The 24,119-nt window shown below is 45.3% G+C and overlaps 1 protein-coding gene across 11 annotated transcripts in view; it reads left to right on the top strand.

Moving 5' to 3' along the window:
- NR4A3 (nuclear receptor subfamily 4 group A member 3) overlaps positions 1-24,119 on the top strand; it is a 534,362-nt gene that overhangs the window by 397,420 nt on the left and 112,823 nt on the right. For all 11 annotated transcript variants that reach the window (XM_056520160.1, XM_056520158.1, XM_056520159.1 and 8 more), the window contains one exon: positions 2,984-3,162. In XM_056520160.1, the coding sequence (XP_056376135.1) occupies positions 2,984-3,162 (179 nt within the window). The remainder of the gene's footprint in view (positions 1-2,983; positions 3,163-24,119) is intronic.

Here is a 24,119-nt window from a genome sequence, read left to right as displayed (position 1 = left end):
TCCTGGGGATGGGAACGTCACAGAGCCTTCAGCCTATCACCAGCCACAGTGATGTTCCGCCTCGGCCGATGATAGGCTGAGCCCACTGTGATGTAAGAAGCCGGCTGGCCTCTTACATGACAGTCGGCTCAGCCTATCATCGGCCGAGGCGTGACATCGCTGCAGTCGGTGATAGGCTGAAGGCTCTGTGACGTCCCAACACCAGGAAGCAGCAAGAACAGCGGAGGGACCATGAGGCCGGTGCCTTAGCAACGGGGGAACGGCAGAGGACGAAGGTAAGTTAAAGTTTGTTTTTTTATATTTGCACCCGGGCACAGGAATAGATACAGCGCAGCGGCTGATAATTATTTGGCAGGGGAGGGGAGAGAAGCTGCGCTCGCAGGTGACAAATGATTAGTCCCCCGATGTGGAGTGCAGCACTGGGCTGATAAACCGACGGGGGGGGGGGGCGGACGTTGGGGGGCAGAGCTGCGCCCATTACATGTTGATAATGGAGGGGGTGTGTGTGTAAATACCGTAGAACCGCCATGTTGTTCAATGTGCATATGTGAAAATAAGCCCTATTGTGTTTTTTTTGTGGCTAAAATTAATATAAGACCCGGTCCTATTTTCGGAGAAAGCCGGTATAGGAGAGAAATAAAAATGAATCTTTTCTCAAGGTAATTCGGAAACTAGTTCACACACAGCTCTGGACCGTGCACTCCCTACTCCTAATACTCTAAGTTTACTACCCAGGGTGCAGTAGGGACGTGCAAATACCAGCACCAATATACACTGCTGTAAAAAATAAAGGGAACACTTAACATAATGTAGCTCCAAGTCAATCACACTTCTGTGAAATCACATTGTCCACTCAGGAAGCAACACTGACTGACAATAAATTTCACATGCTGTTGTGCAAATGGAACAGACAACAGGTGGAAATTATAGGTAATTAGCAAGACACCCCCAATAAAGGAGTTTTTCTGCAGGTGGTGACCACAAGCCACTTCTCAGTTGCTATGTTTCCTAGCTGATGTTTTGGTCACTTTTGAATGCTGGCGGTGCTTTCACTCTAGTGGTAGCATGAGACGGAGTCTACAACCCACACAAGTGGCTCAGGTAGTGCTGTTTATCCAGGATGGCACATCAATGTGAGCTGTGGCAAGAAGGTTTGCTGTGTCTTTCAGCATAGTGTCCAGAGCATGGAGGTGCTACCAGGAGACAGATCAGTACATCAGGAGACGTGGAGGAGGCCGTAGGAGGGCAACAACCCAGCAACAGGACTGCTACCTCTGCCTTTGTGGAAGGAGGAGCACTGCCAGAGCCCTGCAAAATGTCAGAAACAGACTCCATGAGGGTGGTATGAGGGCCTGACGTCCACTGGTGGGGGTTGTGCTTACAGCCCAACACTGTGTTTGGCATTTGCCAGAGAACACCAATATTAGCAAATTCGCCACTGGTGCCCTCTGCTCTTCACAGATGAAAGCCGGTTCACACTGAGCTCATGTGACTGACCTGACAGAGTCTGGAGATGCCGTGGAGAACGTTCTGCTGCCTGCCACATCCTCCAGCATGACCGGTTTGGTGGTGGGTCAGTAATGGTGTGGGGTGGCATTTCTTTGGGGGACCGCACAGCGGTCATGTGCTTGCCAGAGGTAGCCTGACTGCCATTAGGTTCTGAGATGAGATCCTCAGACCCCTTGTGAAACCATATGCTGGTACGGTTGGCCCTGGGTTCCTCCTAATGCAAGGCAATGCTAGACCTCATGTGGCTGGAGAGTGTCAGCAGTTCCTGCAGGAGGAAGGTATTGATGCTGTGGACTGGCCCGCTCGTTCCCTAGACCTAAATCCGATTGAGCACATCTGGGACATCATGTCTTGCTCCATCCACCAACGCCACGTTACACCACAGACTGTCCAGGAATTGGCTGGGTGCTGGCTGGATGCTTTAGTCTAGGTCTGGGAGGACATCCCTCAGGAGACCATCCACCACCTCATCAGGAGCATGCCCAGGCGTTGTAGGAGGTCATACGGGCACGTGGAGGCCACACACACTACTGAGCCTCATTCTGACTTGTTTTAAGGACATTACATCATAGTTGGATCAGCCTGTAGTGGGGTTTTCCACTTTGATTTTGAGTGTCACTCAATATCCAGACCTCCATGGGTTGATAAATTTGATTTCCATTGATAATTTTTGTGTGATTTTGTTGTCCGCACATTCAACTATGTAAAGACGAAAGTATTTCATACGATTAGTTCATTCATTCAGATCTAAGATGTGTTATCTTAGTGTTCCCTTTATTTTTTTGAGCAGTGTATATCCCTAATGAATCCCTACTGAGTTGATCAAGAGGAAGACAAAAACCCTCATACTAGAGGTAAAAATTCCTTCCCGACTCCAAATATGTCAGAATAAATCCCTGGATCAACATTCTGTCCCTATAAATCTAGTATCCATAACCATAATGTTATTACTCTCCAGAAATGCATCCAGGCCCCTTTTGAACTCTTTTACTTAGTTCACAACACTGATAAATTTAAGGTAATGCAGGTATTTATTCTGACTGCCATATTTGGATTCTGGAATGAATTTTTAGCTCTAAGATGAGGGTTTTTTGCCTTCCTCTGGATCAACTCAGTAGGGACTCATTAGGGATATAGGTTGAACTTGATGGACTCTGGTCTTTTTTCAACTTTTTGAACTATGTTACTATTTTAGTGTTGAACCTCATCTGCCACTTCCCAGCCCAAACCTCCAACCTATCCAGATTGACTTATAATGGGTCTGATGGATTTCATTAAGTTTTCTAGTGTTTTGGGGATTTTATTTCTTGGTTAAAAATAGCATGCTTTTTAAAGATCAACAGAAGATACCCAATAAAGATTTTAAATGTGGGCATACACATAGTCAAACATGTAGACTTACATTATGTTTTTTCTAAAGGGAGATTTTTCTACATGTATTGATTTATTCATCCATTTACTTACTTACAAACAGGTCAAATATTACTGCCGATGAATTTGTGTTTTGTAATGGACTAGTGCTTCATAGACTTCAGTGCCTTCGTGGATTTGGAGAATGGCTGGACGCAATTAGAAATTTTGCAGTACACTTGCAAAGACTTAACCTTGACATTTCAACCTTGGCATGCCTATCTGCTATATGTCTTATAACTGGTAAGTAAAAAAGTAAAATAATGTGCTTACCAAAAATAGATGCTTTACAAATGCTATTAAAAGGTCCTGCATATAGGATGTAAAACATTTTGGTATCTGACCTTTTCGTGCTGTGACGGGTTCATTTTGATGGGTCTCATTTTTCTCATATCTACAAGAAACACCATAAATGTCTGATAGTTGGGGCTTTCACCAATGGGATCCCCACCTATCAGGAGAACAGGAGTCCCATAACTCTCCTTCCCATTTGAGGTGGCTCCCACATGCAGGCTGAAATTAGAGAGTTGTCTGAGTTTAAGTGTTCTGAGTATTCTATGGACTTACATCCTGGAAATAATTCTGATAGGTGGAAGTTTCAGAGGTGGGGTCCAATTTTTTAGACATATTTATGGCTATAAGAGTCTAAGGTGGTAAAACACATGTGAATGAATACACATTTCTCTGTAAGGCTCCTTTCACACTATATGTTTTGCTCTGTTACAATGTCTTGTTGAGAAAACCCTTAAAAACGGCCGTAAAAAAATCCAAATCAAGTCTATGGAATTTTTTTTATTATCCGTTATCACCCGTAGGACTGGCCGGTATATCGGTTCATACCGAATACCGAAATATTTGTCCTGCACGATATGAATTTATCCCCATACCGCAATACCGGTTTGGCCCCACCCCCTTGGGAATGAATGAATTATCAGCCCAGCACTGCGCTGTCCCCACATCGGGGAACTAATCATATGTGACCCGCGAGTGCTGTTCTGACCGCCCCCCCCCCCCCAAATTAATTATCAGCCCAGCGCTGATGTAAATACTCACATATCACGCTCAAGCGCTGCCCCCCTGTTTGTTGCGAGCCGCCGGCGCTTACACTCTTTATTGTACACTGTATCCCTATGCCCGGGCTGCAAAAGATAAACAAAATAAACTTTAACTCACCTTCCCCGTCGGTCCGGACCTGCTTCCTGGAGATGGGAACGTCGGACAGCCGTCAGCCTATCACCGTCCACAGCGATGTTCCGCCTCGGCCGGTGATAGGCTGAGCCGACTTTATTTTGCTTACCTTTTGCAGCCCGGGCATAGGGATACAGCGCACAGTATAGAGTGTCAGCGTCAGCGTCCCGCAACAAACAGGAGGACAAGGAGGGCTGATAATTAATCTGGGGGGGAAATACCGTTATATACCGTGGAACCGCCATAAATTACAAAAATGCCATGATACACATATTTGGTAATACTGCCCAGCCCTAATCACGGACGTTATTTGTCACGGGAGAAAAAACGTTACATGCACTAAATTTTCTCCCATCACAAATAACATCCGTTATTCATAACGGGCTAAAACGGGTGTGTATGAAGGTGAAAGGCATCGTGGTGGATGGGCGATATGTGTCACCTAGGCTCATGGCCTTGGTGAAGTAAGAGCCGGTATTTATTCAGTGTCTGTGCTGCAATGCAGACTGACACTATGGCTGGAAGGCCAATCCGGGACGGCTCTTACTGGGAATGGTCAAGTGCTGGGTGGGGGCCATTCCCCAAAATCCAGGCCGCTTTTTGTTGGCCTTAAGGGCAGCCTGCTTCACCACCTGAGGGGTATTTGCTAGTTGCAGCTCACACTTCCAGAGAGAGCTGAATGTGGAGTTCTTCCCTGCATTTGCTCCAAGTTTGGAAGCTGGTGAAAAGCCTACCTGGAGGCCTGGAAAGACTTGCTTGATGTCGCATGGCATGGACTCATCTGTGAACAAACACCTAAGGAATACAGGTGGACTTTTGTTATGTTTTCCTTTGTTCTGCATTTAAAGACTGTTTTCTGTGTGCCAAGTGTGAATAAAACACTGAACTTTGATTTGAAAAGTACTGTTTCCTTGCCTCTATACTGCAACTGCACCTATCTGCAAGAGCGAGTCATCACAGGTGATAACGGATAATGAAAAAATCCCATAGACGTTTTTAAGGGTTTCCTTAATGGGACATTGTAACGGGTCTTTAACCTGTTGGGGTCGAAGGGAGTATGCATACGCCCTTGCGTCCTGGTTCTTAAGGACAAAGGACGTATCAATACGCCCGTGGAAATTTCGGTCCCCGAACGCACATGGCCCCTGACTACCATTCCAAACTAATTCTCTTTCCAAAAGCTCAATGTCGCTCCTCCTCTTCTGAGCATTGTAGTTCGCCAGTAGAGCACTTGACGTCCACACATGGGGTATTTCCATATTCAGAAGAAATGGGGTTACACCTGTGGGTAGTTAAGGCTCACTGTACCCCTTGTTACGTTCCTTAAGGGGTGTAGTTTCCAAAATAGTATGCCATGTGGGTATTTTTTTCTGTTCTGGCACCACAGGGGCTTCCCAAATGCCCCCCAAAAACACTTTCAGCAAAATTCACTCTCCAAAATCCCATTGTCGCTTCCTTCCTTCTGAGCCCTCTACTGCGCCCGCCGAACACTTGACATACACATATGAGGTATTTCCTTACTTAAGAGAAATTGGGTTACAAATTTTGAAGGGCTTTTTCTCCTACTACAACTTGTAAAAATTCAAAAACTGGGTCTACAAGAACATGCAAGTATAAAAAATGAAGATTTTGAATTTTCTCCTTCACTTTGCTGCTATTCCTGTGAAACACCTAAAGGGTTAACACACTTACTGAATGTCATTTTGGATACTTTGAGGGGTGCAGTTTTTATAATTGGGTCATTTGTGGGGTATTTCTAATATGAAGGCCCTTCAAATCCACTTCAAAACTGAACTGGTCCCTGAAAAATTCCGATTTTGAAAATTTTGTGAAAAATTGGAAAATTGCTGCTGAACTTTGAAGCCTTCTGATATCTTCCAAAAGTAAAAACATGTCAACTTTATGATGCAATTATAAAGTAGACATATTGTATATGTGAATCAATTTATAATTTATTTGGAATGTCTATTTTATTTACAAGCAGAGAGCTTCAAAGTTAGAAAAATGCTAAATTTTCAAATTTTTCATAAAATTTTTGAATTTTTCACCAAGAAATGATGCAAGTATCGACGAAAATGTACCACTACCATAAAGTAGAATATGTCCCCAAGGGGTTAAAATGGAGCAACATATAGTGTGAAAGGAGCCTAACCAGTAAATTTAGTTACTTGCATGCCTCCTGTAAACTATCATTTATTAGTAAAAATAATAAATAATAAAAATAGCATTTCTTTTGTGAATGTAATTATATTATATTATTCTTATAACCCTGCTTGATGTGAGTAAAATCAAGTGTGTCAAATTAGCATTTATTTCACTCACATATGTACATACACTTCTAGTAACACAGAGGCCTGTATTTCTCTACCTAGAAGTGGAACAGGTGGAGCTACATTCGGAAAGGAGGGTGTGGAGCAAGAGGCTTGCAAAGCTGACTTTGAGGTCAGAACTGCCCACCCCTGCGACCTGGATATGACACCAAAAAAAAGTTCTTTATGTAAATAAACAAGCACACATGAGAAAAGAAGCATAAAGGATGTTGAGGGGGCAAAAAAAAAGGTGGGCTAACAGCAAAGGAGGGCATTCATGTGAGACATAAGAAAATTGTCATTTCTCTCCACCCATGCCACCTAGAAGTCTGTTGCCAGTTATGTTTGTGACTTCATATGGGGAGGAAATAAAAGCAGTACAAGTGTGCCAAAGGTCTTCAAATGAAGATCTGATATGGGATAAAGTTTTATTTTTTATAGTGGCAGTATACACCATAATCCTACCTCTGCAAATTGAGTTGACAGCATCCAATAAAAAGAATTTTGGATTTTCTATATGGGCTTCATTATAAGTGTAATACTCCAATCACCAGTCCTTGAGCAATGATTGAAAATGTTCTTCCCTCACTAACTTGGAAACCCCAAATATAGTTGGAGCCTTTGGGGAACATATAACTCAAGATGAGAAGCTTTGGGGCAAGACCTATAACTAAATTCTCAATAAAGGCATTAACTATCGTAGGCATTAAAGGGGTATTCCAGGCAAAAACTTTTTTTTATATATCAACTGGCTCCGGAAAGTTAAACAGATTTGTAAATTACTTCTATTAAAAAATCTTAATCCTTCCAATAGTTATTAGCTTCTGAAGTTTTCTGTCTAACTGCTCAATGATGATGTCACGTCACGGGAGCTGTGCATGATGGGAGAATATCCCTTACATGATGGGAGAATATCCCCATAGGAGCTGGACAGCTCCCGGGACCTGAGTCATCAGAAAGCAGTTAGACAGAAAACAGCAACTCAACTTCAGAAGCTAATAACTATTGGAAGGATTAAGATTTTTTAATAGAAGTAATTTACAAATCTGTTTAACTTTCCAGAGCCAGTTGATATATAAAAAAAAGTTTTTGCCTGGAATACCCCTTTAAGGAAACATATAAGAAGCAGTAGTTGATCCGTGACCATAAATCATGGGCAGACAAATAGCATGTAAATTCAATGGAATGAGGGTCTATGACTTACCAAGCATTTGATAGGGCAACCTGAGATGCCCATTGGGCATCATGAGACTTTTGAGGCAAGTCTGCATGCCTATTACTCATGATCTTTATCAGGGAACATGACTGTAAAGTCACCAGCCACAATTTTACAGAAAACAGGGTTATTTTGAATCCGTCTAGCGAGATCTCCAAAATATAATTTGTTGCAGTCATTGGAATATAAATGTTATAGATCTCTACCTCTTCTACCAAAGTGTTAAAGGAGAACTCCAGAATATAAAAATTTTCCCCCATACTGCCGTCAGTAAAAAAATAAAGATAATAGATAATAAAGTATGTGCAGCTCACAGAAAAAAATATGCGAGGTTAACTGAAAAATTCTCACACCCTAATGAGAATTGAGAAGAAAAAATATGGGAAAAATAGATTACTCAGTCCTCAGCTATATCACTTGAGAAAAACACTTTTTTAGCTGAGGACTGAGTAATCTATTTTTCCCAAAAAATAAAGATGTACATACCTTCCTTCGCTCCCTCCGGGCCTCTGGTAACCAGCTCCTGTCCCCGCCACTATCCTCTTCCTGGTTGCTGGTGGTCGGCGAGTCATACTGCACTCAGCCAATCACCAACCGCAGTAGCGCAGTATAACTCGCCGACCACCGGTAACCAGGAAGAGGATCGTGGCGGAGACCGGAGCCGATTACCGGAGGCCCCGGGGGAGCAAAGGAAGGTATGTACAGGGTGGGCCGTTTGTATGGATACACCTTAATAAAATGGGACTGGTTGGTGATATTAACTTCCTGTTTGTGGCATATTAGTATATGTGAGGGGGGGGGGGGAAACTTTTCAAGATAGGTGGTAACCATGGTGGCCATTTTGAAGTTGGCCATTTTGAATACAACTTTTGTTTTTTCAATAGGAAGAGGGTCATGTGACACATCAAACTTATTGGGAATTTCACAAGAAAAACAATGATGTTCTTGGTTTTAACGTAACTTTATTCTTTCATGTGTTTTTATGGGGGTCAGGTCCGAGCATTCCTAGATGAACAGTTTCCTGGAAAGGGGATTGGTCGTCATGGGCCAGTTGAATGGCCCCCAATGTCTCCCAATCTGACCCCCTTAGACTTTTATCTTTGGGGTCATCTGAAGGCAATTGTCTATGCTGTGAAGATACAAGATGTGCAGCACCTGAAACTACGGATACTGGAAGCCTGTGCTAGCATTTCTCCTGCGGTGTTGCTATCAGTGTGTGAAGAGTGGGAGAAGAGGGTTGCATTGACAATCCAACACAATAGGCAGCATATTGAACACATTTTATAAGTGGTCAGAAACTTGTAAATAACTCATGAAAGAATAAAGTTACGTTAAAACCAAGCACATCATTGTTTTTCTTGTGAAATTCCCAATAAGTTTGTTGTGTCACATGACCCTCTTCCTATTGAAAAAACAAAAGTTGGATTAAAACTGTCCGACTTCAAAATGGCCGCCATGGTCACTACCCATCTTGAAAAGTTTCCCCCCTCACATATACTAATGTGCCACAAACAGGAAGTTAATATCACAGACCATTCCTATTTTATTAAGGTGTATCCATATAAATGGCCCACCCTGTACATCTTTATTTTTTTTCTGCCGGCAGTATGGAGGACAATTTTTATATTCTGGAGTTCTCCTTTAAGATTTACCCTGCACACCCTGCAATCATCATCCGCATCACGTAAAATTAGAACACTAGCTTTATGAGCTTGTGCAGAGGACCCAGACACCTTACCCACCCACCATTTCTGCATTCGAAAGAAATCACAGTCGTCCAGATTGTAATAAAGCCATCTGGTGAAAAAAAAGGTTTCAAATAGCATAGTTCCATATTTTTCTTCTGAGGGGAGCAGAGCCCTTTACAACTTGATGTAATTACTCGCATAATGGCCATCATTTACTAGAAGTGTCTGGTTTTTCCTAGAGTGAAATGTTGTTTCTGACTTGCAGGATTCCACTCTATTTACTACTCACAGATTAATAAGTCGGGAACATTTTCTGACCAGCTTTCTCTAGGTGAAAATTTCTAGCCATTTATTCTCAGGATTTTCTGTAAATTCAATAGTAATCACGCCCCTTTTTGGACCGATCACACCCCCTTTGCAACAGGCTACGCCCCTTATCGTCTTTTCACAATGCAATGTGGGATTTGTCGGATTTTTATGGCACAGACAAGTCTCAGACATGGACCCAGATTTATCATACTGTGTGATTTTCCCACAGCAACCAATCACAGCTCAGGATTCACTTCACCAGAACTTGTTAGCTGAGCTGTGATTGGTTGCTGTGGGAAAACCACTCCACTTTTTCTCTCACACAGTTTGATAAATCTGGGCCACAATACTCCAAAATAACTCAACAAAAACTAGTCAGTTTTAGCTTAGTAAAAGAGGGCCAATATGTATCAATACAGTGTTAGTCTGGGTTCACACTACGTTTTTCAACTACGGTTCCCGCATATGTTTTCTATCAAAAACCGTATGGGAAAAAAACGGATGGAACAGTATGGGAAAAAGTAAACCGTATGCGTTTTTAAACAGTATACTGTTTTTAGAAGTGCATACTGTTCCGTCCGTTTTTGTAGAAAAAAAAAACATACGTTTTTGAAAATTTTGTCCATTTTTAATGGATATATGCACTTTTAAAAACAGTATACTGTTTAAAAACCCATACGGTTTACTTTTTCCCATACTGTTATATCCGTTTTTTTCCCCATACGGTTTTTGATAGAAAACGTATGCGGGAACCGTAGTTGAAAAACGTAGTGTGAACCCAGCCTTAGGCTGGGTTCACACTACGTTTTGTCCCATACGGGAGCGCATACGGCAGGGGGGAGCTAAAAGCCCGCGCTCCCGTATGTGACCGTATGCGCTCCCGTATGTCATTCATTTCAATGAGCCGACCGGAGTGAAACGTTCGGTCCGGTCGGCTCATTTTTGCGCCGTATGCGCTTTTACAACCGGACCTAAAACCGTGGTCAACCACGGTTTTAGGTCCGGTTGTAAAAGCGCATACGGCGCAAAAATGAGCCGACCGGACCGAACGTTTCACTCCGGTCGGCTCATTGAAATGAATGACATACGGGAGCGCATACGGTCACATACGGGAGCGCGAGCTTTTAGCTCCCCCCTGCCGTATGCGCTCCCGTATGGGACAAAACGTAGTGTGAACCCAGCCTTAGCTAGAAAATGATCAGTAAGAACATAAAATAAGAAAAACTAGTGGATCATGAATGCCGCAATATCCGGACGGATTTTGTCTGGCGGAAATTCTGAAGTGTGAACCTGGTCTTAATTTTTTTTTCTCTTCTGTCATAATCAGCAACATGCATACATGAATACATATTTTTTGTGCTCCTGAATGGCATATCTGCTCATAGGTATATCTGTTTATAATACCTGACCTATTGTAAGCAGATATTCCATTCAGTAGCATGGAAAAGCTTGGTGAGAAATCCTCACCTAGCTTTTCCATTCTCCTGAATGGCATATTTGTTTAAAATAGAGGTAGTGTTGTATTTAAAGAAAAATCTTATTTTTAGCAAGAGGAGGAAACAAAAAAAGGGAATTTTTCAGTTTTTGTCATGTAGGCAGTGGTTGTGACTGGAGGATAATACATGACGGGAGAGCATGATGGGAGAGCAGAATAGTGAGTGCAGCTCTGGAGGTGACTGGAGGATAAAACACAATGTGAGAGCAGAATAGTGAGTGCAGCTCTAGAGGTGAATTGAGAATAAGACATGATGTAACAGCAAATAATGAGTGCAGCTCTGGAATTGACTGGAGGATACGACCTCCTGTAACAGCAGATAGTGAGTGCAGCTCTGGAGGTGACTAGAGGATTAGACATACTTCCCACACACATCCTTTATACACACAGCTTACTTGTCTGTCCTCTTCCTGTGCCACATTGTTGTAGGACCTGCAGGGTCATGTAACTCACAGGAACGTACTTAACCCCTCTGTTGTATAGCGGTGAAGGGAAGATTGTGCTGCACAGGTGACAGATTCCTACGTGCGTCCAGAGAACATGCTACTCTAAACTACGCCCCTGATATGAGGAAGGAGCGTTGTGGCCCCTTATTTTTTTTAAACTCGTCCGGACCCCTGATGACAGTCGCCAGCATTATCACAGCAACATGCTTACATTTAGGCAAGGCAGACATGGAAGAAATCACTATCCTTGCATCACCAGCCCTTTTATGATCTTAATCAGAGTTCGAGGGTTTGGGGCCGGGCAACGGACTGCCTATGCAGGTCTATTTTAATGTAGAGTCCTGGAGCTGCAGCTCCATCTGCCCCTACATTAATCCGACCCCGGTCCCAGCTCATCTCTAAGAGGCAGAGTGGTGATAGGATGCTAGGGACAGAGATCCAATGTAGGCTCGCAGACCCTTAGAGGCGTCTTCCAGTGAGTGGTAAGTAGAAAGAGAGCCATCCGGATAAAACACTTGCAGTGTAGCTGGGTAGAGGAGGGCAAACCTGTTTCCGATACAAGGCCATAGACGAAGACAGATTTGACTATGAACAGTGATTTCTCAGTAATCTTCTGTGCAATGAAAGGCGCAAAAAAGTTGCACGCATCGCTTATGCAACTTTTTTGTGCTAACCCACCACAAAAAACAAACAAACATCTAAACCCCTTGATAAATTCCCCCCTATGGATATTGACCTTGTATTGCAGTTATTTCAGGGTGGAGCAAACTGTGGCTAACATGAGTCTCCTGTATGTTAGGTAAGGGCTGGTTCACATCACGTTTTCTCCCATACGGGAGCGCATACAGCAGGGGGGAGCTAAAACCTGGCGCTCCCGTATGCTTTCGTATGCGCTCCCATATGTAATTCATTTCAATGAGCCGGCTGGAGTGAAACGTTCGATCCGGTCGGCTCATTTTTGCGCAATTTTTATTTTGCGTAATTTTTATTATAGGGCAGATTTGATCTATTTTTAATTTTTTTTTTGTAAATAGTTTTTTATTCAAAAATTTTCTAAATACAGGAAAAGAAAACAGTGGATACATACATGAGAGGAATCCTTACCAGGTGGTATGTGGGCCTTATCAGCCACAAGATATGCTATCCAAGTATCCAGAATAAACAAAAAGAACAACGTGGCGGGTTGTAAGACTAGATTCTCTAGATTGAAGTTTCATTTTGTTCCCTAAGAAAACTAGAGAAACATTGGTGTGTAATGAGTATCATTGACCATAATGAACTAAAAGAAAACAATAGATGGGTAGAAAAAGTAGTAGTAACAGGGGTAAACCTAATGTCGTGATTAATGGGTCAAGTTATCTTGACTGGGTATTTGCAGGATTATGAGAGTCGAACTCTCATAACAGGTTGCAAGCTTGTTATATGTCTCTGCAATGTTAGGAGTTTGTCAAACGGTTCCACCTCTTGGTGAAGGAGGGGAATCTGCCAGATCCTAGGGAGGGGATTTTTTTCGTATGAATATGTTAGGTTTATCTTATTGATCAGGTCCTCTTTAGTTGGCGTCGGGGCTGATTTCCATTTACTTACTAATAGTACTTTAGCAAGCATGCAGATCAAACAATTTAATTCTCAAGTAGCTGGGGGTATGTCTTGTAGGTTGAGGAATAATAATACTTCTGGAGGGTTCCATGGGAAACTACTTCCAATCAGCTCTTCAATAAGCAATTTACAATCGTTCCAGAAGGGTCTGATTATAGGGCAAGCCCAGAAAATGTGGATAAGCGTGACTTAACAAATGTAGTTGCTTGAGAAATGTTATTGTATAGGAGTTTTATTCCCTTGGGAGGGGATGGCAGTTGGCATATGGCAATGCCATCCATCTCGGGGGATCTCGGTGTGAAATGTTGTAAAAAGTATCGGATTTGAAAATACTTATATAAATCATGTTTGGGAAGGTTGTGTGAATGTTGCAGATGTTGAAATGAAAACAAATCAGCAGAGACATGTGTTAACCCATTTGTTATCCAAAGATTTAGGTCTAGGATTGGAATTGAGGATTGAAGGAAAGTGAGAGGAAGGTCTTTTTTTTTATTTTTTTGCATAGGTATTGGTGTTTGCACAAGAGATGTATAGCATCCATGCATGATAGAAGGCTTTAACCTGTGGGTTATTACAGGGTTGTGGGAAAAAAAAAAAAAAAAAACTACTTATCCAAGGGACTAAAGCGGAACACAATCTACTTGTCCCTCAAGAAAATCCACTTGTCCTGGTAGATAAAATAATTTCAACCAAAATAGTACAATCCACCCCACTAGACCACCAGGGATGGATATAAGATCCCTTTAACCTCTTAAGGACCCTCACGGTGACCCCGCATGAAATCGCGGCGGGCCCGACGTCATAGTGAAGCCAGGACCCGCCTCTAATAGCGCGCGGCACTGATCGCTGTGCCGCGCGCTATTAACCCTTTAGCCGCGCGCTCAAAGCTGAGCCGCGCGGCTAAAAACTAAAGTAAAAGTGCCCGGCTAGCTCAGGGAGCTGTTCGGGATCGCCGCGGTATAATCGCGGCATCCCGAACAGCTGTAGCACAGGAGGAGGTCTTCTTACCTTCTCCTGTGCTGTCCGATCGCCGAATGAATGCTTCAAACACTGATTGATCCATTCCTATGGAGATGGATCAATCAGTGTAAAAGATCAGTACATAAAATGTTATAGCCCCCTATAGGAGCTATAATATTGCATAAGAAAAGTGTAAAAAAATCATTAACCCTTTCAATTATCCCTTCCCCTAATAAAAGTTTCAATCACCCGGCATTTCCAAAAATAAAAAAACATTATGTAAATAATAATAAAAATAAACATATGTGGTATCGCCGCGGGGGGAAATGTCCAAATGATAAAAATATACTGCTTTTTAAACCACTCGTTCAATGGCGTACGCGCAAAAAAATTCCAAAGTCCAAAATAGCGCATTTTTGATCACTTTTTATACCACAAAAAAAGTGAATAAAAAGTGATCAAAAAGTCTGATCAGAACAAAAATGGTACCGCTAAATACTTCAGATGACGGCGCAAAAAATGAGTCCTCAAAGCGCCCTGAACACAGAAAAATAAAAAAGTTATAGGGGTCAAAAGATTACCATTTTAAACGTATAAATTTTCCTGCATGCATTCATGATTTTTTTCGGAAGTGATACAAATTCAAACCTATACAAGTAGGGTATCATTTTAACCGTATGGACCTACAGAATAAAGATAAGGTATCATTTCTGACAAAAAATGTACTGCGTAAAAAAAGAAGCCCCCAAAACTTACAAAATAGTGTTTTTTCATCAATTTTGTCGCAGATTGATTTTTTTTCCCGTTTCACCATAGATTTTTGGGTAAAATGACTAATGTCATTACAAAGTAGAATTAGTGATGCAAAAATTAAGCCATTATATATAATTTTAGGTGAAAATTTTTAAGAGTTATGATTTTTTAAAGTTAAGGAGGAAAAATTGAAAATGAAAAAACAGAAAAAGCCCGGGTCCTTAAGGGGTTAAACACCTCTGTCAACTTAGACAGCGGTGATCTAATGGTTTAATAGCGGCCACGGCGATCGCAGCATGCCAGGATATTAGCGGTGGGAGAGCTGTAGCTAGCTCCTTGTACACCCGAGGCAAGCCCCCCCCCCCATCCATGTATGAGGGTAATCTTATGTGCCGTGATCTGTAGTTTTTATCGGAACCATTTATTATCAGAACTTTTATTAGGAATGGGGCTTATTCACATATATACGCACTATTTTATTAACTATTTTTCAGTCTTCTTAGGGACTTATATATGGAGTCTTTTGATTGGAAAACCCTGAACAGCGCTGTACTACTGGGGGTGTTCTGTTTCTCCAGTTTATGTGGTGCATTTTATTTACTCTAATTTATGTGTCATTACGTTGCATTTAGTTACTAGATAACTAAAACTCCCAGCATGCCCTGATACAGCCTATGGTTGTGTGGGTGTTGCAGCATGTTGCACTGTATAGTAGTACAGTTAAGGTTATTGTGTAACATGCTGGGAGTTGTAGTTTTGGTTTGTGTCAGCTGCAGAGCCATAGGCTGTGTCAAGGAATACTGGGAATTGCAGTTAGTAACTACAACACCCAGCATGCCCTGATGCAGCCTATGGCTCTGCAGCTGACCCGAACCAAAACTACAACTACACTACACTAACCCTAAATAAAGAGTAAAACACCCAGAGTTATTAATGCGTTGTAGGTTTAAGTGAAGCATTTGTCTACACCTTTTTTTGTGTGCTGGTAATGTGTAGGAGCACCAAATTTATTAAATGGTCACAGAGCATTTGATACATTTTGTGCAGGTACACATTTTCTGAAATTTCTCTCTTCACATACACCCAAAAGTCTTGTCTGGTGTAGTTTTAGAGACTTTTCAGTGGCTCTGCGCCATTTTTGCACCTTTTCACAAAAAGGTGCAGTTCATAAAACCCTTCCATATCATGTTTACTGCCAAAATCAGTGAATTGCAACTCAAAATCAGCAGAAATGTGTAAACCAAAAGGCGCAAATACACCCTGTAGACACAAAAACCAGTCTAAAGACAATGATAAATGTCGGCCATTATGTTTATTCTGTAGGTCCATACAATTAAAATGATACCCTACTTATATAGGTTTGGTTTTGTTTTACTTCTGGAAAAAATCATAACTACATGCACGAAAATTAACACATTTAAAAATATCTGTCACGATTCGGCTAACAGGTTGTGGATCCACTGTGTCAGCGAGGGATTGGCGTGGACCGTGCCGGTGGACCGGTTCAAAGAGGCTACTGGTGTTCACCAGAGCCCGCCGCAAAGCGGGATGGTCTTGCTGCGGCGGTAGCAACCAGGTCGTATCCACTAGCAACGGCTCAACCTCGCTGACTGCTGAGAAGGCATGGGACAGAAGGACTAGGCAGAGGCAAGGTCAGACGTAGCAGAAGGTCAGGGCAGGCGGCAAGGTTCGTAGTCAATATGGATAGCAGGAGATCAGGTAACACAGGCTTGGACAACACTAAACGCTTTCACTGGCACAAGGCAACAAGATCCGGCAAGGGAGTGCAGGGGAAGTGAGGTGATATAGCCAGGGAGCAGGTGGAAGCTAATTAGGCTAATTGGGCCAGGCACCAATCATTGGTGCACTGGCCCTTTAAGTCTCAGAGAGCTGGCGCACGCGCGCCCTAGAGAGCGGAGCCGCGCGCGCCAGCACATGACAGCCGGGGACCGGGACGGGTAAGTGACTTGGGATGCGATTCGCGAGCGGGCGCGTCCCGCTATGCGAATCGCATCCCCGCCGGCAATGTCAGTGCAGCGCTCCCGGTCAGCGGGTCTGACCGGGGCGCTGCAGGGAGAGAGATGCCGTGAGCGCTCCGGGGAGGAGCAGGGACCCGGAGCGCTCGCCGTAACAGTACCCCCCCCCCCTTAGGTCTCCCCCTTTTTTTGTCCGGCAACTGCTTCACATGGGACGAGGACACCGGGAGTGATAGTAGGGTTTCCTCAAAGGCAGGCAGTACAGCAGGAGTGGGAATGGGGAGGGAGGGCAGAGGGTGAAGCTTGACACGGGGCAGGGTGACACCAGGACGGGGGCCAAGAGGAGGCAAGGCACAGTCCTGATAAGCCTTGGGGAGACCAGGTGTAGGAGGAGGCACTGAGGCTTGCCTGATGGGACTGGGAGGAGAGGAGAGGCATTTGTGGCAAGCAGAGTCCCAATTCTTGATCTCCCCGGTGGTCCAGTCAAGGGTGGGAGAATGAAGCTGGAGCCATGGTAGACCGAGGAGGACTTCGGAGGTGCAGTTGGGAAGGACGAAAAATTCAATTTTTTCGTGATGGGGTCCAATGCACATTAAGAGGGGTTTTGTGCAGTAACGCACGGTGCAATCCAATCTATTTCCGTTGACCACGGAAATGTAGAGCGGCTTGACGAGACGGGTCACCGGGATGCAGAACTTATTCACCAAAGAATCCAGAATAAAATTCCCAGAGACACCAGAGTCCAAGCAGGCCACGGCTGAGAGGGAGGAGTTGGCAGAAGGAGAAATCCGCACGGGGACCGTGAGACGTGGAGAAGCAGACTTCGAACCAAGAGACGCCACACCCACGTGAGCTGGGTGCGTGCGTGCGTTTCCTAGATGTGGAGGACGAATAGGGCAATCCACCAAGAAATGTTCGGTGCTGGCACAGTACAGACAAAGATTTTCTTCCCTACGGCGATTCCTCTCTTCCTGGGTCAGGCAAGACCGATCCACTTACATGGCCTCCTCGGTGTGAGGCACAGGCGTAGATTGCAAAGGATACTGTAGGAGAGGTGCCCAGAGATCTAGGTCTTTTTCCTGGGGGAGCTCCTGGTGTCTCTCAGAAAAACGCATGTCAATGCGAGTGGCCAAATGGATAAGTTCTTGCAGGTTGGCAGGAATCTCTCGTGCGGCCAGCACATCCTTGATGTTACTGGATAGGCCTTTTTTAAAGGTCGCGCAGAAAGCCTCGTTATTCCAAGATAATTCGGAAGCGAGAGTACGAAATTGGATGGCGTACTCGCCTTCTGAAGAATTACCCTGGACCAGGTTCAGCAGGGCAGTCTCAGCAGAAGAAGCTCAGGCTGGTTCCTCGAAGACACTACGGACCTCAGCGAAGAAGGACTGGACTGTGGCTGTGGCAGGATCATTGCGGTCCCAGAGCGGTGTGGCCCAAGACAAGGCCTTTCCAGAAAGAAGGCTCACTACGAACACCACCTTAGACTGTTCTGTAGGAAACAGGTCCGACAACATCTCCATATGCAGGGAACATTGAGACAAAAATCCACGGCAGAGTCTAGAGTCCCCATCAAATTTGTCCAGCAGGGACAAGCGGAGGCTAGGAGCGGCCACTCGCTGCGGAGGAGGTGCAGGAGCTGGCGGAGGAGATGGTTGCTGCTGTAGCAGAGGCAGAAGTTGCTGTAACGTGGCGGTCAACTGCGACAGCTGCTGTCCTTGTTGGGCAATTTGCTGCGATTGCTGAGCGACCACCGTGGTAAGGTCAGCGAAACTTGGCAGCGGCACCTCAGCGGGATCCATGGCCGGATCTACTGTCACGATTCGGCTAACAGGTTGTGGATCCACTGTGTCAGCGAGGGATTGGCGTGGACCGTGCTGGTGGACCGGTTCTAAGAGGCTACTGGTGTTCACCAGAGCCCGCCGCAAAGCGGGATGGTCTTGCTGCGGCAGTAGCAACCAGGTCGTATCCACTAGCAACGGCTCAACCTCGCTGACTGCTGAGAAGGCGTGGGACAGAAGGACTAGGCAGAGGCAAGGTCAGACGTAGCAAAAGGTCGGGGCAGGCGGCAAGGTTCGTAGTCAATATGGATAGCAGGAGATCAGGTAACACAGGCTTGGACAACACTAAACGCTTTCACTGGCACAAGGCAACAAGATCCGGCAAGGGAGTGCAGGGGAAGTGAGGTTACATAGTTAGTATGGTTGAAAAAAGACATACGTCCATCAAGTCCAACCAGGGGATTGAAGGGAAGGATGTAAGGGGATAAGGGAAAGGGATGTAGTTTTACAATTCTGCATAAGCTTTAATGTTATTTGTTCCAGGAATGTATCTAACCCTGTTTTAAAGCTGTTAATTGTTCCTGCTGTGACCAGTTCCTGAGGTAGACCGTTCCATAAATTCACAGTCCTCACGGTAAAGAAGGCGTGCCGCCCCTTTAGACTAAACCTTTTCTTCTCCAGACGGAGGGAGTGCCCCCTCGTCCTTTGGGGGGGTTTAACCTGGAACAGTTTTTCTCCATATTTTTTGTATGGGCCATTAATATACTTATATACGTTTATCATATCCCCCCTTAAACGTCTCTTCTCAAGACTAAACAATTGTAACTCCTTTATAGCCAGGGAGCAGGTGGTAGGTGATATAGCCAGGGAGCAGGTGGAAGCTAATTAGGCTAATTGGGCCAGGCACCAATCATTGGTGCACTGGCCCTTTAAGTCTCAGAGAGCTGGCGCGCGCGCGCGCCCTAGAGAGCGGAGCCGCGCGCGCCAGCACATGACAGCCGGGGACCGGGGCGGGTAAGTGACTTGGGATGCGATTCGCGAGCGGGCGCGTCCCGCTATGCGAATCGCATCCCTGCCGGCAATGTCAGTGCAGCGCTCCCGGTCAGCGGGTCTGACCGGGGCGCTGCAGGGAGAGAGATGCCGTGAGCGCTCCGGGGAGGAGCAGGGACCCGGAGCGCTCGGCGTAACAATATCCTCTTCTGACCCCTATAACTTTTTTATTTTTCCGCATACAGGGATGTTTGAGGGCTCATTTTTGGTGCCGTGGTCTGAAGTTTTTATCAGAACCATTTTTCTTTTAATCGGACTTTTTGATCGCATTTTATAAAAAAAAAATTATGATTTAAAAAGTGACCAAAAATAAGGGGGCAGAGCCTGACCACGGAGCTGGATGGCAGCTTGAGACAGCAGCTCTCCATGGCTGAACCCTGACTTGTTTCATAATCCCACCCTCCTCAAACTGGGCCATAAGGACAGACAAAAGACCGGAGAACCCTCGGGCATGGTGAAACCCACTAAAAGCCAGCCAGACGTGGCTCAATACTTCGGCAAAAGATCTGCGCAGAGTCCGGCGCACGCTCCCAAGATGGTGCCGGCACCTTCGACTTCAGCAGGTCGCGAAAAGGACTCGGATACTGACAGCCTCCATAGCAGCCGGGTAGACTCCGGTGGTGAAGAGATTCGTGCCCTTCTCTCCAACTCGGCCATAAAGAAGACAGTGTATCAGGCGGTGGCGAAAGCGCTGCAAGGGGCCCTGGCCTCAGTACTCCAGGAGTCGGACGTCTGCCTTGACACCACGGTGATGTCCGCTAACAGAGATGCCGGAGAGGTCACCATTGAAGGCCACACTATACGCCTGTTTCAAGATATCTCCCCTGCGACCCTTGCCAAGTGCAGGATTCTGAACCCGTTGCTGCAGCAGCTGCGAGACATGAAGGTGCCGTATACCTAGCTCTATCCCTTTGACCTATTAGTGGTGCGGGAGGGCAAATGCCTTGTTGTCCGCTCCCCGGGAGACCTGGAGAAACTTTGGATTCTGCTGGGAATACCTCCAATTGATATCCCTTCCTGGCTGCTGGTGCAGATGAGCCACCGCTTGCCTGCGCTCCCTCGCTTGTCATCCTGGTCGATGGTGGAGAAACAGAAGTCGCCCAAACCACGCAAGTCGTCTCAGAAGAAGTCATCTCCAGTGACGAAGGACCCGACATGAGGTGACATTTTGCAACCATTTCTATACCTTCCTATGCGGCTGCTGAGTGCACCGTCTGCACCACCTGTTTGTTTTTCATTTTTCCTTTTTGGCCGTTTTTTTTGGTTCTTGCCCATATTAAGCATGTGCATGGCCCTCTCTCCCCTCTGAGGCTGGCCTTCATTCTCCCCTACTTCCTCATGCCCTCTCCACTCATGCTCAGGTTGCTACCATCCCCCCTCCACCCCAGGGACCCTGTGCTGCTGGACGTTCAGGAACTGATTTTGATATCTCTTGGACTGTGGGAGGGCGTCTGCTTGACAGCTTACGCCTCCATGATCCTCTCACCTGCAGGACTATTGACCTGGTGCACGCAGGACTCTTCCACACTTGGAGACCTCTATGGATATTATTCCCTCCTAGGTTCTAGATGCTGCTGTTCGGCAGGTGCTGAGCAATGTTTTCCGTCACTACACTGCACTGGATGGGACTCTTTTGGCGTGTTGAGATGGTTTGGTATCCGGGGATGTGATGTTGTTTTTTTTTTTCTCTCAATTGCCTCTCTTATTCTTATCCCCCACATGTTCTGCCTTCTAGCCTCCAGCCTGCTGTCTTGCATCCCTCCCCCAGCGCTATATTCTTTGCCTTTTGAATTTAATGGTGGGGAGGTTGGGTATATGGCATGGGTTTATAATGTATAAGGTGCAGCCTCAAGGGATACGTCTTGCTTGATTACCACTGTCTTTATCTCCTGTAGGGATCCCCCCCTCTCCTTCCCTTTCCCCACCATACACTCCCTATCATCGTTTTGGATATTGGATCCCATTTCCTTTTCTTACGCCTAAATGTGATTTCATAGTGAAATGTTGTTCCTTATTGGAAGTCTGGGCTATCTGTCAGTTCAGGATCACTACCGTACCCCATTGAGTGCATCTCCCCTCGCTGCACTTATTGACTCATTGTTTTCTATTTGATCTTCCTGTCTTCTGGTTTATTTTTCCGCCTGCTACTCTTCCTTTCCTTAGTCTGTTCTTACGCTATTCTTCTTCTGTTCCTGCTTGCTAGTCCTTCTTTGCTGTCTCCTTCTCTCTGCCTGTTTCCTTCCATCTCCTCCCTCCCCCCCCCCCCCACCTCTCTCCTTTCTTTTATTTTGTGTACTGAGGTCCGATTCTTCTTTCTTCTGATATTAGTTCTTTGTACTAATCTAATCTTAGTTCTTTTGCGGAAGGCCCTATCATAATGGGAGCTGACCTCAATGTGGCACTTAATCCCAAGTGGGATACGTCTTCTAGATGCTCTGCCATCTCCTCGGTGGCCCTCAGCACCCTGAGAAATAAACTTCAATCCTTGGTACTAGCGGACATCTGGCACTGTGTACATGCAGGCGACCGCTCGTATACCTTTTTTCTCTGCTCCACACCAGTCGGCACAACGTCTGGACTATCTCCTTTGCCATCACAGTCTCCTTCCCTTGGTCACCTCGGCGGACATAGGCCCCCTTACTCTGTCAGACCACGCACCTGTTCACGCCTCTGTTTCCTTCTTGCTATTGCCCCTTAGAGAGTGGACATGGAGGCTGAACGACTCGCTACTAGACAACCCACAAGAGGTCACTAGGTTGACTGACTGCCTGAGATCCTTTTTTGATATTTACACCACACTAGATGTATCCCTCACGACAGTATGGGAGATGCACAAATGTTACATGAGAGGCCTTTTAATAGCGCTAGGAGCTAGGGTCAGGAGTGATAGGGCTAAGGCCATTGACACGCTTTTGAAACAAATTGCTATCCTGGAAAATAGGGATCACACTTACCTCGATGGGGCCACTGAGAGTTCGCTGGTGTCGTTGAAGCAGTTGCTCCATAGCAAGTATGCTGCAAATGTAGTTCTCTTCAAACAGAAACTCTTTCTCCACGGAGATAAAGGGGACAGGCATGTCTGCCATGATAAAGAAGTGGAGAACCCAGTCTTATATCCACTCTATCAGGACACCCAAAGGCCACCAGGATACTGATACTGCCTCTATTTCCTCAGCTTTCTCAGCCTATTACACCTCTTTATATAACATACCCATTGCTGATGGGTCGTTACCTGATAGGACATCTGCCATGCATTCCTTTCTAGATAAACTGGACCTCGTGGGTCTTTCGGAGGAGGAGGGCGAAGCGTTGTTGGCTCCCTGCACGGAGGCAGAGGTGGGGAAGCTCCTTTCCTCCTTTCCCATGGGGAAGGTCCTTTCCTCCTTTCCCACAGGGAAGATGGCCTCAGCCTCTCTTACTTTAGGACACTTAAGGACACCCTCCTTCCACGTCTGACTATGTGGTGTAACGCACTGCTATCGGGGGTGCCCTTGCCACCTCAGGCCCTAGAGGCGCACATCACTGTCCTTACTAAAGAGGGCAAGGATGATGCGCTCTGCTCCAATTATCTCTGTGTTAAATTTAGATGTGAAAATCTGGGCCAAGTTGGTTTCACTGAGAATTGGGCAGTTCCTACCGAGGCTTATCCACATCGACCAGACGGGTTTTGTTAAGGGAAGGGAGGGTAAAGACAATGCCCATTGGGTGCTTCACTTTATTCACCAGGCGAGACACACAAACACTCCCCTACTTTTGTTGGGGACAGACGCCGAGAAGGCTTTCGATAGGGTAGCCTGGGATTATTTGCAGTGTACTATGCTGAGATTTCATTTTCCCCAACCTTTCGTCTAGGCTATTATGTCCCTTTACTCTAACCCAAAGGCTTGCATCAAGATCAATGGCACTCTGTCTCCCTCTTTTCTGATTCAAAATGGGACTAGGCAGGGTTGCCCCCTGTCACAGACTCTGTACATCCTTGTGATGGAGACGTTTTTACAGGCCCTACGCCAGGGTAGCGGTACACATGGACTCAAGGTAGCGGTGGCAGCCTTTGCGGATGACTTGCTGATTATGACCACCAATCCCCAACACTCACTTCCTAGAATACAAGCCCTCATAAAACATTATGGTGTCTTGTCCAATTTTAAAGTAAACTATACTAAATCTGAAATTTTAAATATTATTATTCCTGTCCCCCCTCCCCCCAACCCCGTCCTTGGTTGCTTCTTTGCGTGCCTCCTCCCCTTACTGCTGGCCACAGACTGGAGTGAAATATTTAGGTATTATTATCCCCTGCTCCTTGGACAATTTTTTTTACAGCTAACTACGCCCCTGCTCACCAAACTGAGGACACAGAACAATATAAGCTACCTTATCTTTCCTGGATGGGTAGGCAGAACCTACGGCAAACATACATTGTTCCGTCGGTGTTG

Source organism: Hyla sarda, chromosome 5 (genome assembly GCF_029499605.1).
Source record: "Hyla sarda isolate aHylSar1 chromosome 5, aHylSar1.hap1, whole genome shotgun sequence".
NCBI lineage: Eukaryota > Metazoa > Chordata > Amphibia > Anura > Hylidae > Hyla > Hyla sarda.
This window is presented reverse-complemented; position numbering and strand designations above follow the sequence as displayed.